Source organism: Harpia harpyja, chromosome 4 (assembly GCF_026419915.1).
Source record: "Harpia harpyja isolate bHarHar1 chromosome 4, bHarHar1 primary haplotype, whole genome shotgun sequence".
Classification (NCBI taxonomy): domain Eukaryota; kingdom Metazoa; phylum Chordata; class Aves; order Accipitriformes; family Accipitridae; genus Harpia; species Harpia harpyja.
In genome coordinates, this window is record NC_068943.1 from 74,928,433 (window position 1) to 74,945,529 (window position 17,097).

Sequence of the window (17,097 nt, forward strand, 5' to 3'; positions counted from 1 at the left end):
GGGGGGAGGGGGGGCAAAGCATCTTGCTCTTAGGCCTTTATTCCAAATTGAAAACAGCTGACAACATTGTGAAGGTCTTCCCCTCTTTTCCTGTTATTGCAGTCCTGCATCTATGAATTCAGCTATCTAACAGGAATCATTTCAGACCACTGAGCTGAAAAACCCAGTCTACTTCAACTCTGTCCCCAAATTCTTACCAAGTGACTCAATTCCTCATAGCGGGCATTGAAAGCCTCCAATTTTTCACTGATGATATCATCAAGAATCCCTCCATCAATCAGTGTCTGCCCAAGTTCCCGAATCTGGGTTCGATTATCAGCTGGATGACGCAGGACTGATTCCAGGGACTAATTAGTAGAGAAAGTTTTAAAGGTCAAGACACTGAATATTACTGCATTTTCAGACGTGGAAATCTGGCTGCATGCACAGAAGTTTTACACCTGAAATGTCTTGAGAGTGTTCTAAAAGCATGAATTAATTATGGCTTAATCCATGATGGCACAAGGCAAATACAGTGGTCATTTTGCTTTAGATAATTAAACTTCACAGCATTTCTAACTTATTCATATCATTTCATACTACAGTGGTGGAAGGAATTAATCAATTACACAGGAAAGGAGAGAACATACAATTTTATCATGGTACCAAGTACAGCACAATCATCTATAGCAAAATTCAGCTTTTGGTGAGGGATCTTACAAATATCCATTCCAGATTCAGAGTAATATGTTCATTTAACCTGAAGAATCAGCACATTCAACACATATTTCAGTATTCTACTGAAGTGTCGAATTTATGGTTTTTTTAAATGGAGCTATCTGAAAAGTTACCAATCCGATAGAATGACTGCAATACCTCAAGAGCATCATTGACAGCATCCAGCTTATCAGGCAGATTTTCTGTCATTTGCACCCTTTCTTCCAGATTGTTTAGCCAAGCTGTTTCTAAATCAAGATACTGAAGCAGCTCAATCCAACAGGACCACACCTCCTGAGTGAGCAACAGAAAAAAACATAAATTAGCCTAGAATGCTAGGCATAGCTCATATACCCCATGAACAGTTTAAAGAAATTACATTTCTGAGACATTCATCTAAAACAGGCAGATGGAAAATATTCTAAAAACATGCCACAGCACAGTAAGTTCTAGGCAGAAGGACCTGCAACTATAGCCGCAAGATAAAAAGAAATAAGCAAAATACACATAGAAGTCTCTAAACTCATGCTAAAATTATCACTGACATCCAGATTCTTACAACGATTTAAGAAAGTAACAAAATGCATCCACTCCTCTTGAAAGATAGGACATACACAACCTACCCCAAACTATAATCAACATGTTCTAATTATCATTGTATTTCAACCTTTCATCTCTGAGAAGTTTCTTTTTGTCATTTTGAAAGACACGCGGACGGATAACAGAGCTGTAAAACAAGGTTACTTATTTGGACAAGTGCTGATTACAAAAGCAAAGTTAGATGGTGCCTCATGGATTCCAAGGATGGCATCTCAAGGGAAAGGAATCTTGGAAAGGAGCCACAGCAAAATGCATTTATGCTAAAGCTACTGGATTCAGTGACAAAATTGGACATTTTCAGTGTCCTTCTCCATTCTTCTTGTGCCACCTGCCTCTGTTTTACTAAGCTGAGAACTATCATTCTTACCTCCAAAGTGTGGCATTTCCCCCGGATCCGATTGCACAGTAGCTGGTAGTTCTCCAGCACAATGTTCAGCTCGGTCGCCAGGTCCTGACCACTGGACGGCACTTTGGCAGCCAACATCTTGATGTTGTCTTTGAGAATCTTCACCCGCACCTCTTTCTGCAACACATCCTCCTTTGCTCTCTGCCCAAAGAAACATATTACACGATCAGCCCTCAATTGCTACATGGTCAGCTATTCACCACTCAAACCAAAGATCAGCAGTTTAACCTTGGAAGTGTTGCTGCCAAAGTATTCTTGGGTCTGAGCACAACAAAATATGGCACTAACTTGCATGGAATTCAGATTGCATTAGTAAGTGTTGAAAAATCCTATTTTATTAAACATACAGACATATTTACTATTTATGGTTTGTTCATTAAAAATCCATGACTCAAAGCAAAAAAGATCAGGTTCAGTACTATTTGTACACTAGCATACAGATAAGAAAAAGAAATTAACAAAAAAAAAAGGGGGGGGGTGTGCTAAAAAAAAGCATATGAGGGAGAAAAAGGTAGGGTGAATTTACAGAAGTTATGAGTCTCAGAGCTCAGTAACTATCTCCCAAAGTTATCCAGAAAAGACAATGTTACCCGGGACATGTGCAACTACACAGTTGGGACCTCTCCCACAGCTGTTGAGTGCGCTAGAGAAAAATGCAAAAAGGACAACTAGAGGAATTCCTTCAACCCATCTGCACTCAGAGGAGCTTGGTAACAAATATACAGGATAAACACAGTACAACTCCCAAAACACAGGCCTGGAGAAATCGTATTATCAGTTGTCAAATTTTGCCCTAACCAGAATTCAGGAAGCAGGATAGCTAGAAGACAGATCAAGCAGACCAGTCCGAGCCTGTCCCTATTGGGACAACTAGAAGGCTCTAGAAATAGAGACTGTCCCATATATCTTTCTTTTCAGGTTTCATGACAGTTTTATGAAGTTGAAGTACCTCTCATATAAAAGGCACTGCACTTTATGATAGAATTTAGTACATGACAGCATTATTGTTGCACATATTGTTCAAGATATCTTCTAAATGTAAGGCAATCAAAAAAAAATGCCAGTTAATGGAAGGGCAAAGAATGGAAAATCTAGGGAACATATTATTTTACAGCAGGATTATCAAAAACCACCTAGCCTCATCTTAAACCTACTCCTTCAAATGTCAGCAGGAGTTCCACTCTGTTCAAATGAGAGCAGAATTAGGCAAGCTCAAAAGTTTTTCAAAACCTTATGCAAAAATACTCCAGGTCAAATATACAGAGAGTGTTCTTTCCCAGTCCTAAAAGTAGTCCCAGCATAACATTCTTACTACAAGTGAAAGAAGATATGCAAGTGTTACAGTAAGCTTACTGGCTCACTGACATATCTACCAAATTTAAAAGTACAGAATATAATCTGGATTTGACAAAGGTAAATGTGCTCAAAGTCTCTCAGATTTGCCAATGAAAAGATGATTCTTTCTTTTCTTGGCTTGCGTTCAGCAGGCTGTCAGACTGTGATCTCAAATGGCTTCAAAAGACATGAATACATTAAAACACTTGTTAAAGACTGCTTCAGAAAGCCCCTTCAAAAAGAACAATGTAAAACTTCAAATAGATTTGTCAAAGCACTTGTAAGGGAGAAAATATTCTTTATTTTATGCTCCGTTGAGTAACAGTGTAGTGGATACTCATTTAAATAACATGCATACAAGTCAAAACATGCGCCTGAACTCAAAGATTTAAAAGCAGAGAGAATTAGTTTACTCTGTGCATACATCCAAGAAAATTATCTATTCAGCTGGTAATTTATAATGAGACAAAAATACCTCCTTCCTCTCCATTTTTTTGGCCACCAGTCCCCAAAGTAGAGAAGCAGGGACCAGCATCACTGTTTGCAACAGATGAGGAACACAAGATAACCTTAAAACAGAACTGTTTTAACCTGCTTTTCTAAATGGGGGCCTACTATATCTAGGGGACAAGAAACTGAAGCCCACCGGCTAGAAGCAGAAGAATACGTTTTCACAACTGCTAATTTAGACAGGTATAATATCACCTTTTCTTTCTTTCTCAAGTTTCATCTCCCGCAGTAACTTTCCATATTCTTAGTGTTTAATATGCTATACATAGCAAGCCTGGCTCAACAGCTGGGCAAGCTGCTACTCATTATGAAATCCCTACCCCTCGTGGCCAAATAGAACATCTGCTTTTACAGTTTGTGCTTTAAAACAAAAATTCCACAAAGCAAAGCTGAAAAATACCACTAATCTTGTCATGACCTGAGCTGCTTTCCACATAGAAAATAATTCCACAAAAGGTCAACCCCCAAAGCCATTAAGTTTTGTGTCTCTTTAATCAGGTCTCTGCAATGACCTAGTATTCCTGACCTTCATTTCCTCCACCGCATTCTCTAGCTCTTCAGGGGACTTGTATTCAAAATCTTTCTCCAAATACTCTTCTTCAGCTTGGGTCATCCATTCTTGCATCTCTGCCAAATCCTTCTTCAGATTTACAGCTTTTTCCTGACTTTCAGACAGGCGATTTTTCTGACTAACGATCTAGAATCCGAGGTGGAGAAAGAAATAGCAGTTTTGTTACTTAAATGCCCTTATATATGTGAAAAACCACAAATCTGTGCTAAAACAGTTTACTACCAAAACATTTTCAGGCCTTTTTGATTAACAAAAGACTTTTACTTTTACACACACACACATGAACTCATGATCCCTTTTTAGCAGATCAACAAAATCTAGAGGTGAGGGAAGGAGGAAAATGACCTTTTTTTTTTTTCCTCATTGCATGTAAACTGGTAACAATCCTTGGAAAAAGTCAGACAGAAAAAAAAAAATCTCTTCTGATCACAAGTATCATATAGTTAGATATATCTTTATATAGAGCACTAAAACACCCTTCAGTCCTTGCTTCTTTCCACAGTCCAGGCAATCTCGATTCTGTATCAACAGCAAGGTTCTTCAACACAGATCCTCTCCAGGCATTGCAACTAAAGGAGTATGTTTCTACGGACAGCAGAAAGCTTCCACCCAAAAGAGACAACAAAATACACCAGACTGAAGTGGTAGTCTATTTATAGCCATTTATTTTTTAAAGCTGCTTAGCTGCTTTTAAAGCTGCAGGGTAATATTCCAGATTTCGGGAACAACAGAACGAAAAGGTCAGACTTCCCTCCAACCCACCCCAGAAAGAGCAGCAGGAGGCAAAGTGAACAAATTAATTTTTAGTTACAAACAACTACAGAGTTCATTGTGCTCCTTCCAGCTAGGTGCTGAGAAGTGCATGTATTCAAACAAAACTACTGTTGCACAGGTACCCCCTAACATATTGGATTTCAGCCACTTTGACAGTGGAACAAGTAAAACATACTCGTCTCACTGTTTCACTGCTTCACCTCTTCACCATCCTACCAATGCCATACAACCAAACAAACAGCTGCAGTAACAAGCAAGCACTAGCAACATACGGAGAACTCACCTGTTTGCTCAGTTTCTCCCACTGAGTCTGGCAGTCCACCAGTCTACACTTTGCCCAAGTATTTATGCTTGCAATAGGCTGAGCTCTTAAAGCAGACTCTACTTCTTTCATCTCTTTCAGTGATGGTTCAATTGTCTCCATTTCATTGACAAACATCTGAGCACACAGAGAAAATGAATGTTGTTCTTTAGCAAGACATCACATAAATTTATAGGGTACCAATAATTTTGTAATTTCTAATTATTCCAGAGAAACTTTAATATTAAAGCAGATTGATGCTGTGTTCAATACCAACTGTTTAAAACAATCCTTCAGTAGCCCAAACCATCAGAACTGTGCAACTGAAAGACAAAACACAGCTTGCTGTACACGGTGCAAACATTCTCACATGCCAAATGTCAACACTGGAACAACAGAAGTTTGAAGATTATGTGCACTAAATACCCTGATGCTTCTGGCATACCTCAGACTTGTATTCTTCTCCCAGAAACAAACATTTGAAGGTACACTGTAATTACTTACTATAAGAAGAAATTCCACCTATTTGTGATCATTATGTGCCACTAGCTAGGAAGGAATCTTACTTGTAAAGCACATACAATTCCTAAACCCTAGGACTTTCATCAGAGTTATTTGCTTGTTATTTCTATTGCCCTTGAGAGTTTAATGCAGAAAGCACTATTCACTCACAGATTCAATTCCCTAATCACAAAATTGGGAAAAATATGTAAACATTTTCAGAGGAATTAATGTCAACTTGTAGATGAGTGTAAATATGGTGAAGAGCTTTAAAAAGTACAAAGTGTTATGGCTACACACAAGGAACCAATTAAAATGTGCCCTGAAGAAAGATAAGACAATTTTTCTGGTAGGCTTTATGGAATATGCCATGCACAATATTTAATAATACAAGCAAAATAATAAAGAAGAGATGCTAGTCATTATTTATTTCAAAAGATTCCTTAAAAGATCAAAACTCACTGTGCACTGGTCAAGTTGTCTTTGAAGTCCTTCGGTATCTGCTTGAACAGCCTTTTCTGTCATTAAGTAGTCTTTCACACCATCCATCCACTTCTGAACAACTTTTGAATCAGCCTAAATCAAATATAGTAATGAAGAGTTGATACAACGCCGTGATGAAGAATGTATAGCTGTTGCATTTCAACTTCTAGCAGTGTCTAAAGAATATTCTAGAAGCTGCTAACCTTGCCGGTTTTGAATCAGACCACCTTTGATTCAATTTTTAGTTTTGGTTGGTGTTTTTTTTTTCTCCCCAATTTCTCTGTTCTCAAATTTATATAAAAATTAAATTCACAATAATGATATTCTCCCATCCATGCTACAGCATGGTTTAATTGACACTGCACTGCTCCAGACTATCTGTCACACAGAAACATGGGATCAAGCAAGGAGGCAAGCATGGCTTCAAGAAGTATGTGGTTACCCTTCACATGAAGAACCTGGCTGAATGCTGGGAATAGCATTTTCCTGATGACAGAAACCATGTATGACTGCTTCCATCACACTGATTCAAGATACTGCACTCCAAGGAAAAGAGAGGGCCCTATAGAAATATATGTGGGGAGAAGAGGAGGGTGTAACGCTAAATATACTTGACAAGTAGAAGCTATGCTGGTAAAGCCATTTGCCTTACAAAGAAACACAGGCATAAAAGGAAAATACCACAGAAGATTAGACTAATCACTAAAAAAAAAAAAAAAATCTAGCTGTTTGAGGCCAATAGCAGCTACTGTACTCACTACAGCAATGCACAGGGAAAAAAAGTAAACACATACACAGTTTCAGAATTATCTGACCTAACATTTGGCAGTTGCCTTACATCCTGCAATGACGTAGGTGGGGAGGGACACAGGAGGGTTGTCGTCTCCTTCCCATGCAATTGTGGATGTTCCCAATCACCCTTACAAACAAAACCACCACAAACTTAGAGCAGGGAGAAAGTTTTTCCTTGTCCTGGTTCAACTGAGTTATATGATTGTCATTTTTTAGTAATACAGTTGGACTTTTTTTAATCAACATTTTTGGACTGTTTCCTTGGGTTTTTTAATAGATGGCATCTTTTTATTCTGACACAATCATCACCACAGAGCCCTGTTACTGAGAAGCTGAGTCAAAGGCTCATCAGCTTCACCTTCTACTCTGCATGTCACCAAGGAGGAAAGCACACACTTCATTTCCTTAAAAACCCTGCAATAATAGTTCTTTCAAGATCAATACGTTACACACTGCTTCTCAAAAAAATGTCTGCACTAACGAAAACCCATTAGACAAGATCATGTTTATTTTTAGGCCAATGCTACCATTAGAGGTCAAAGTCATGACATTTTCTTCATTCCTTTTCCATTTTGGGGGAATTTCCTGCAGCTGATTAGCCTGAAAATAATTTTCCAAAAAACAGACCCCAGGAGGCTTAACAGTGAACCATGGCTTAATGTAAAAAAATACATATTTATAAAGGCTGCCATTTGACAAGGCATTTTAGCATACACCTAATTTAGCCTGCTTACACTAAGCTACTTACATAAGTAGCTGAAGTGAATTAAATGGGATTACTCAGAAAGTTAGGCACACATTTAAGTAACTTGCTGAATCACAAGCCAAGTCTACAGAAGTTTAATGAAGTAAATGCTCCTGCACTGCACAGGTAAGTAATTACCAATGATCAATACCCAGTGTAGATTGCTGATGTACAAGAGCTCACAATTTTTAGACATGAACTAAAACACTGAATTAGTTTCTAAAATTTATTCTAGGCAGGAACAAAGATCAAGTGTGCTGAATTTTAACTTGTTCACTCCTAGAAAAGCCACATGATGTACAGCCATGCAGTAGACTTAAAAGAACTGAAGGTGATACATAATCAAAGACACAGCAAGCCACTCATTATTAGAGTTATGATAACAGAGAATATAAGATACAGAATTTTTCTCCTAGAAAATACAAGATGCAACACTGATAAAATGAGTCTTGTCTACTTTTCCCTTCACGTGACTATTACAGACAGTCTCACAGTAAAACACAGATCATGTCACTAATGCACGTGTTGTCAGCTTGGGGGAGCCTCTGTCACATCACAAATCACAGAAGGGCCACCTGAGCAGCAGGACCCACGGGCAGATCTGCCACTGACTTGCTCATCAGACTAGCAAGGACATTTTAAGCACTGTTCACCTGTCTGCTCACTGTTAAAATGAGAATACTTACATTCAGTTTCTTTTAAAAAACCTAAATGTGAGGAGTGCCATTTTGGGAAATGACAGTTTTTAAAGGTGAATTAGGAAAAAAAGAAGCATTAAAAATAAACCAACACTTCTGTGTAGTTGCATATGACCATATGTTCTCCGAGGGTTGCCATTCACTTACTCCTTTTTTTTTCTTTTCTCCCCCACTTTTAAATTTTTTTCCTTTAATAGCCAGACTTACTCCTCCTTTTTTTTTCTTTTCTCCCCCACTTTTAAATTTTTTTCCTTTAATAGCCAGACTTACTCCTCCTTTTTTTTTCTTTTCTCCCCCACTTTTAAATTTTTTTCCTTTAATAGCCAGACTTACTCCTCCTTTTTTTTTCTTTTCTCCCCCACTTTTAAATTTTTTTCCTTTAATAGCCAGATGCTTCATCTCCTCTCTTAACCAAGAAGATACTGCCCAGCCATTCTTCAAACTAATCTTGTGTCTCTGGTATCACATCTCCAGTACTGACCCACTTGGTGTCTGCACCAGGACCATATACCCAGTCTCCCATATCAATCTTTCTTGCAGTGCAGGTTCCATCCTGATCTGTCCAATGCTCTCCACAACATTTTTATTCAACTTGCTCCACATTCTAATTTTTATTCATACAGTGCTAGACTACAAAAAGCTCCTTATAGATTAGTACCACTCATTCAAAAGGAAAATTCAGAGAATATAAATACATGACTGTCCATCCACTGACAGCTTTATGAAACATTTAGAAAACACAGGAACTGTGTACTTAAAAATTCAGTTCATGAGAAAACACCCCCACTGTAAGCCCCATATTTCTACAGATAGCACCATACGTATTTCTTCCATTTTCAATTATTTAGTAATTACTTCCATTGTTTCTTCTGCTTTAATTACTTTTTCAGCTTCTGTACTTCTTTCTAAAGTAACAGGAAAGTTTTTAACATCTCACTCAGGACAAAATTCTGTTCTCAGATCTATACAACAGCACGCAGCTTCAATACTCTGCTCTCTACAGCTCTTCAAAACTCCCATGGGCATGAAAATCCACATCTTTCATCAGTGAGTGATTCATATACGTGGTGGTACCAACATCACTTTGGACAGCTGTGGAGAACAGGGCACTTCACCTCTGGCTGAAAAAACTGAATAATTGATTACTAAAAAACCTGCCATGCTAACACCACACACGTGTACCCTACTCTCAGTTAAACACAAAAGATTATTTCAGTTTTCAGGAGCCATTCTTCACCCAGTTAAAGCTGTGGTTTAGGAAAGTAGGTGCATGTACAGACCACTCAACTGAACATGATTCAAGTGCAGAAAAAGAAGAGTTCTGTACTTTAAAGAAATTAAGGGAGAAAAAAATGCTGCTAAAACTGATGAGGTAAGTAGGTCTTGCTCAGCGTAGCTACAGATAATCAAGGCAACTGGAAAGCTGCAATCATTTGAAGAACAAGACTGATAGAAAGTTGTTGCACAAAGAACATTGAGGCAGGCTTACATGCAGATTATTTATTCTGTCGTGCTAAGTAACTAATAAGCATAACCAGAAAGAGAGAGAAGGAAAGAGAATGAGACACAGTGGGATATCGTACATTTAGGTCAAAGTCAGCAGAAAAATTAATCAGGAGGTCATTGCTGGATAATAAAACACCAAGGGCTTGGCTAAGCCTTAAAAGTTAATTTCTTTTAGGCTTCTGTACAAGCCAGCTCACTTTGGGCAGTCAGCTGCCGCTGACCAGCACCATCAGCTCCTCCACAGCTCCACATCATCCCACAGGCTGCTGCAAGTAGCTACAGAAGGATTGGTTTGAAGGAACAAGACTAAAAGCAGAAACTCTTTCAAACATAGGTGCACAAATACACATATTCCAGAACAGGGGTTGTTGGGTGTTTTGGGGTTGTTGGGTGTTTTGGGGTTGTTGGGTGTTTTGGGGTTGTTGGGGTGTTCTGGGGTTGTTGGGTTTTTTTGGGGTTGTTGGGTTTTTTGGGGTTGTTGGGTTTTTTTGGGGTTGTTGGGTTTTTTGGGGGTTGTTGGGTTTTTTGGGGTTGTTGGGTTTTTTGGGGTTGTTGGTGGGTTTTTTTTTGGGGGGGGGGGGGGGGGACGGGACGGGACAGCTTTTACCTTTGTGCTTCAGGTAATGCAGCCTAACAATATTACACGAAAGTGTTATATAAAGAAATACACATTTTTCCTCTGAAAACCTGCAATTCTTCTTCCTATTCATAGGTTGGTTTGTGGCTTCCATTTACAAGTTCACTAGCCTAGACTGGACTACCATACCTATGCTATTCATACACATGTATCCCACACACACACTGCTAGGAACAGCTCAAGTCCCAAAACAAATAATTAGTGAATAGCACTTTACAAGCAGAAGCAAGTTTTTCCCTCCAGCCTTTTTCCCCAAGTAAAACTTTTCATGGGAGCATAGGTGTGGACTCTGTTCTTAATTGTCATTTAGTCACAATCTGTTACCCCTACTATGACTTCTCCCAGGTTTGCATTTTTAAAACAAACAAACAAAAAAAAACCCCAAACAAAAAAAAAAAAAGACTTGAGGCTTTTACTACTTCCAACTCATAATCAGCAACAGCTTGTCCAACTTTCACTGCAACATCATGCAAGTCAATTACCTGGTCTTACTAATATAAATTTCAGTTTAAATACATGTGTCTATTTCAGTAGTCATTAAAGATCCTGTCTGGCTTAAAATAAATTTAAAAAAAAACCAAAACACTTAGTTTAAAGTTTGAATCCAATATCAAATAAACGAACAGTTTTCTGCTTCAGAGGGAGGGGAGAGCAAGACTGAAAGAAACTTTGAGGAAAGGTGGTGGTATGCATGCATGACACCAATGTTCTGAAGAAGGTGTACGCAGCAAGCTGCTTATGTTTATAAATTGCATAATACATACTCTGTTAAATGGAAAAGAACATAAATAATTCCACACATTAAAATGTTTAATGCATGTGAAAATACAGATTTCTGTGTAGCTAATGCACCTGTGCCTTCATCCCGAGAGACAGAGAATCTCTAGAAGCACCTTCTTGCTTTTTGAAGTTTAAAATAATATGAAAATGAAAATACTGTGAAGCTTACTTAAAGTCTAGTTACACATTACTCTAGAAAAAAAAAAAACCACAGCACTGAATTTGGGCTTTTATACTGCTCTGATCACTTACACTTTCAAGCTGATACTGAAGAATGGTTAAAGCCCATTTAACTTTTGGGTCACAATAATATTGCCATGGGCTAAATCATGATATATTTAGTTTTCATTATTTTTTCCTCTCCCCAGAGGAATATAAATACTCTAGAGAAGGGACTTCAAGCAAACACAAAGAAACCCCTCTAACCAGTAAATACTGAGTCAACCTCGGCTAAATTACTTAAGCACTTATCTGACCCTTCTTTATCAATGCGTTAAACATCTAAATACCCTTTAAATACCCTTGGTTTTAATCCCTTCATTTTTAAAGCATTGGGATTTTCTGTCATGCAGGATTTCATATATGTCTCTGTGTATATATATATATATATATATATATAAAATATATATCAGTGCTGATTAATCTAAATTCTCTAACTCTCCTTCCTGACACTTCAGAGGCCCTCTGTTGGAACTGGAAAACTCACTATACCTAAGCATTTTCTTTACTTCCTTTTTTTAACAGGCTGTAGTAATTCTTTATTACTGTTGACAGAAACCCCACTTGAAGGAGTGGGTTTTCTGTAGCCCGTATGAAATTTCAATTTTAGATGTCAAACTAGTAAGGCATTGGGCATCTGACACCAACCACAATAAAGGGCACTCAGCCCCTGGTGGGATCAAGCCTTCAACAGCATAACTGACATACCTTTGACTTCAGTGTAACCTTTGCTTCTGGTATTGAAAGAAGAGGAATGCTAATTTTAAGTGAAAAGTAATTATATCAGAAGATAAAATAATATCCTTGGAATGTTAAAAGTCCTCTGCTACCCTGCCACAAATGCACTATATATGCTTCCAGCCTCTGCCAGACTAGTGCCCATCAACATTTCACTTCTCAGTCAGTATCATCTGGACTCCTGCAGGAACACAGAGAAAGAAAGGGCTCTCAAACAACTGAGTTACATAAGAAAAAAAAAATCCTTTCATTTTACCTCAAATATTCTCAACTTGGATGTAATTTCCTCCAGTAGTTTAACATCTTTGGAAATCTTGAGCTTTAACTTGTCCCAGTGTCCCTGCATATGCTTGAACTCTTGCATGTAGACCTTTTTTATATCAGAAGCAGCATGTTTCTCCAAAGCCTTTGTTTCTTCAGCAAGTTTATCTACCCTGGGCTTCTGGGCTTCCAGTGTCTCACAAACAGTCTACAAGGAAAAAAAAAAAAAGACAAAAAAAATATGTCTGCTTTCAGTATTAGCCTTACGACAGGTACACACTTGCAGACAAGTGCAAGTACATCAAAGGTTTTGTTGTGCAGGGAACAGATTCAGTGAAGAGTCATATTCCAGTTACTGCAGTTATTGCAGCTGAGATGTCCAAGCAACGTTTTAAGTAGCAAAACCTTCAGCTGCTCTACTGGTGCAGTAGCAGAGATTACAGAATGGGCTGTAAAGCTTGGCCACGTAGCTAAACACACCCAGGCACCTACGCCCCTCCTGTGCTGTGCGGTACTGGCACTCAAGTTAGCAAAGCAATGGCTACACTACACTGCAGTCACAAAAGAAGCTGCAATGTAGACATACCAGGACCTCAGTTTTTTCATTCCCTCCACAGATATGTATTTATTTTTTTTTAAAAGAAAGCAAACAATAAAGCCCACACAAACAGGCTGAGTGTGTCCTTCTGAGTTTTGTAAAGTAAAAAAAAAATATTATAATATCTAGCTGCAATGAAAGCTCTGGATGCTTGAGTTTTGAAAGCTGTTCTTCCAGCTGGAATACGGGGAGGATACAGTCTGAATATATTCACTATGGCATTGCTGATATGAAGAGTCACTTGAGCTGAAACAGCTAATTTCCTAATATTAAGGAAAAATAACAAATGAAGGTATAAGCCAAGACATGAAAAATGCTGCCACTTCATTGAACTGGTCATTTTGGTCATCCAGCTTAAAAATTGTTTGAGAGAGAAATTTGGAATGAACACATGAAACCATTATTAATTTCATGAATTTAAGTTTTCTAGTATATACATTTAACATGTACATGTGGGATGTGTGTGCATATATTTTACTGAGGAAGGATCTTTTCAACATGTTTATGTTCTCAGTTTTACTTTGTATTTACAGGAAAGAAACAGGATAAAGTGTACCATTTCCTCTAAAAAGATAGATAGTGATGTAGCAATGAGACTGAGAAGAGGGAGGTATGTTTCTGCAAACAAGAGCTTTCTCTACAGGTGACCACAGACTGAGTCAATCCCTGGCTTGGGTCTACGCCTGAAGCACTTATCACTGCCTGCTACAGTGCAAAAGGAGCTCGACAATCCCAGGTCACAAGCAGCTCATCATCTACAGTTTGTTCCAATCTCCCATCACACTCTTTAAAGCTCCCACACTGGCATAGTATGTCCTTTCAGGTTAATTAGTCTCTGAAGGGGGAGAAGGGATTCAGGCAGAAGTAGGAAAAGACAAGCCTCCAAAGACTAAATGGCATTGCAATTCATGCAGGGTATGGACCAGAAAAATCTCTGCCAACTTTAAACAACACAGAAGCAACATTAAAAGAGAAAAACCAAAGAACTCGGAACTGTTTTTAATCTGCTGGTTCAAAAAACAAAGAACTAACACCTCTGTTTGCTGGGCTTTTAAAAATACCTCTTTGATCACTCTCTGCTGAATAGAGAAGGATACCAAGACAGACACAGCCTCTCCCTACCCAGCAACTGAAGTTCCAGAGCTCCTCCAGAGTCACCTGCAGCCCTCTTATGCCACCACACAGGGAAAAATACCTGCTTCTGAATTAAGCATGATTCCACAAAAGCAGTGGGGGACAGTGGAGGGGGCAGGAAAGTATTTGTCTATGGGTTTTTTTAAAGAAAAAAAAAAAAAAAAAGCATGCTGGAGATGCATGATTCTCTTCCCCTCACTCCAGTCCTGCCCCCGTAACTGGTATTTACAAAGCAACTATCATCAATAGATTTTCCCCTACTTTATAGGCCCATAATAGGAAAGAAAATACAATTTCTGCTGGACAGAATTTGTGCACCAATTACATTTATGGCTTGCAAGCACTGTTTCCCTTTGAAAGGCAAACTGGAGGCCAGAGAAGTGCAGTTACTCTCTCATAATAGCTGAGCAGGATGAAACAGGATGGATTTGTTAACCAGCTGAACCTCAGACACAGTTTAAGCAGGCAGGCACCTCATGTCTGTCTAGGCTATACCCAGCGCTTGGAGGAGAGGATTCCCACACTGCCGCAGGTGAGGGACATGGCCTCCCCCAGGACAGCAAGCCCAAGCAGGCCAGGCACGGGCATGGCTGTGGTGCAGCTCAGGCAGGGAGAGCTGAAAGGCAGCTCCCAAGGAAGGGAAGGGCAGGCCCCGGCTCCCGGCTTTCCTCACAACCACGCTCCGCAGCAAAGGAGCAGACCTTGGATCGGGTGACCAACCTGATCCAACGAAGCTCCCAGGAGGGGGATGCTCTCAGGGCCCTGACATCCATTTTGGGGCTCCTCAGCACAAGAGAGAGATGGGCACACTGGAGAGAGCATGGGGAGGGCACCAAGGTGGTCTGAGGTGCTGCAGCACTTCAGAGAAGATCCCTCAGAGCCTCCTCTTCCCCTGGCCGAACAGTCCCAGCTCTCTCGCTGCCTGTGCCAAGAGACGAAGCTAAGACAAGCTATGAGGTCCACAGGCTCGGAGATACCCAACCCTCGCCTGGACACGTCCCTCAGCAGCCTGTGGAAACCCAGCTTTCAGCAAGCAACCCCCAGACACTGCTTCCACACACCACTCCCTGCCCAACTTCCCTCCGAGTAACGTTTTAGTTACCCCACTGAAAACAAGGCAAGAGATAGGAGGATGACAATAGCTGGAAAAGCAACTTCCACGCTGCAGTGCGAAGGTAAGAGTTACCTTTGCCTGCTGCAAGGCCTTCTCAACCTTACTGGGTTCGCTGAGTCCACTGGTGATGGACTGCTGCTTGCACTCCAGCTCGCTCAGCATGTCCTTCAGCCGCTGCAGCGAGTCCACATACTCCTGGCTCGGCTGACTTTCTGTCTCTGGTATCATCAAAAAGAATAATGGAACAAAATAGAAGGTAAGGAAATAGACACGAGACCCCAGTTATAAGAGATGTGAACATAATCAAAGTTATCAGGATCATTTAGAAACAAGAAATCACGTGAGATATACTTGTACACTGAATCCTGCCGAGACCTTCCAAGAGCTAAAAAACTCTTCTGCTGATGGCAATATTTTTTCCTTCAAAAAATATTAAAAATATATATAATATATAAATATGTATTATATAGAATATAATAATAAATATCCAATGACAGCCACCCCCCCCAAAAAAAAACAAAAAAACAAAAAAACCCCAAAAACCAAAAACAACAACAACAAAAAGAGATTTAAAAACTCAATCCCATTTTTAGAGTTTTCTTATACACCTAAGCACCTAAATCTCTTGGGGTAGGCAGGGTGGTGGAATCAATAGTACTTGGGCTTTTGCAAGCCGAAATCCCCACAATTTAGTATTTTACATTGTAAAAAGTTTTAGACATATCTACTATTTATATGCAAACACACAGAGAGGTATCTACTATATAGAGAATATAAAGTATAGCATATATAATAGCCATATGTTACGTATAAAGTTAAATATACACACTACATACAGTAACTATATAAGCTAGTATTTTTTAATATATATAAACACAAATACATAAAATATTTCTTAGTATAGTAGTAGGGTTTGGGTTTGGGTTTTTGGTTTTTTGTGTTTGGGTTGGGTTTTTTTTTTCATTTTTTATATACACACACAAATAAATAAAAATAGCAGCTTTCAGCCTTTTTCCAGAACACAGACACTATCTGGGAAGACTGAAAAGAGAATTAAAGTTTGGATGGACTATCTGCTTGCAATCTTTGTCTGAATCTCAGATTTTGCTCGAGCCAGCCCTCTGTGGAATCCCAGGCAGGAGGCAGCACCTCACTCTGGAATTTCAGAATGAAAACGGTCAGATTTAGAAAACTGCAGTGAACAGGATTTTGGCTGTAAGAGTCGTACTGTGGTATGCACATTCTCTGGCCTTGGATTCCTAAGCAATTTCATTACTGCCACAAGTAAAAAGTAATCTAAGCCTTGTTCTGACTCACCAGGTAGCTTTTCAACAGCTTAATGTCAGAACTGTCATACCATTTATAACTAAGGAATGAGTCAACCTTGCTAGAGAGAATCAGAGTTATCTAGCTTCCTCTTCTCAAAACATCAGGATCAAAGGGGGGGGTGCAGGGGGGCAAGAATTCAGGAAAAAGCAAATAGGTGCACTGTCACTAAACTACAGCAAATCCTGAAGGAGAACAATAGTTAAAACAGCCTCCCATTGACAAAAAAAAAACAATTAAGTCACAATTCCCATAAAAAAATTGTTTGTAGAGATACGACTGAGTAGCACTCCACAAGGGAATTTTCAGAGGCTCAAAGAAGAGCCATGAAAGGAGCTGGACTTCTGTCAGTCAAAGCCTGCCAAGTTCACA

The 17,097-nt window shown here is 39.2% G+C and overlaps 1 protein-coding gene across 2 annotated transcripts in view; it reads right to left on the reverse strand.

The window, feature by feature from the left end:
* Positions 1 to 17,097, reverse strand: part of UTRN (utrophin) — a 391,603-nt gene that overhangs the window by 269,545 nt on the left and 104,961 nt on the right. For both annotated transcript variants that reach the window (XM_052784810.1, XM_052784809.1), the window contains 8 exons: positions 15,472 to 15,617; positions 12,549 to 12,761; positions 6,157 to 6,270; positions 5,176 to 5,331; positions 4,074 to 4,244; positions 1,664 to 1,843; positions 856 to 990; positions 198 to 347 (listed from right to left, as the gene is read on the reverse strand). In XM_052784810.1, coding sequence (XP_052640770.1) covers positions 198 to 347; positions 856 to 990; positions 1,664 to 1,843; positions 4,074 to 4,244; positions 5,176 to 5,331; positions 6,157 to 6,270; positions 12,549 to 12,761; positions 15,472 to 15,617 — 1,265 coding nt within the window. The remainder of the gene's footprint in view (positions 1 to 197; positions 348 to 855; positions 991 to 1,663; positions 1,844 to 4,073; positions 4,245 to 5,175; positions 5,332 to 6,156; positions 6,271 to 12,548; positions 12,762 to 15,471; positions 15,618 to 17,097) is intronic.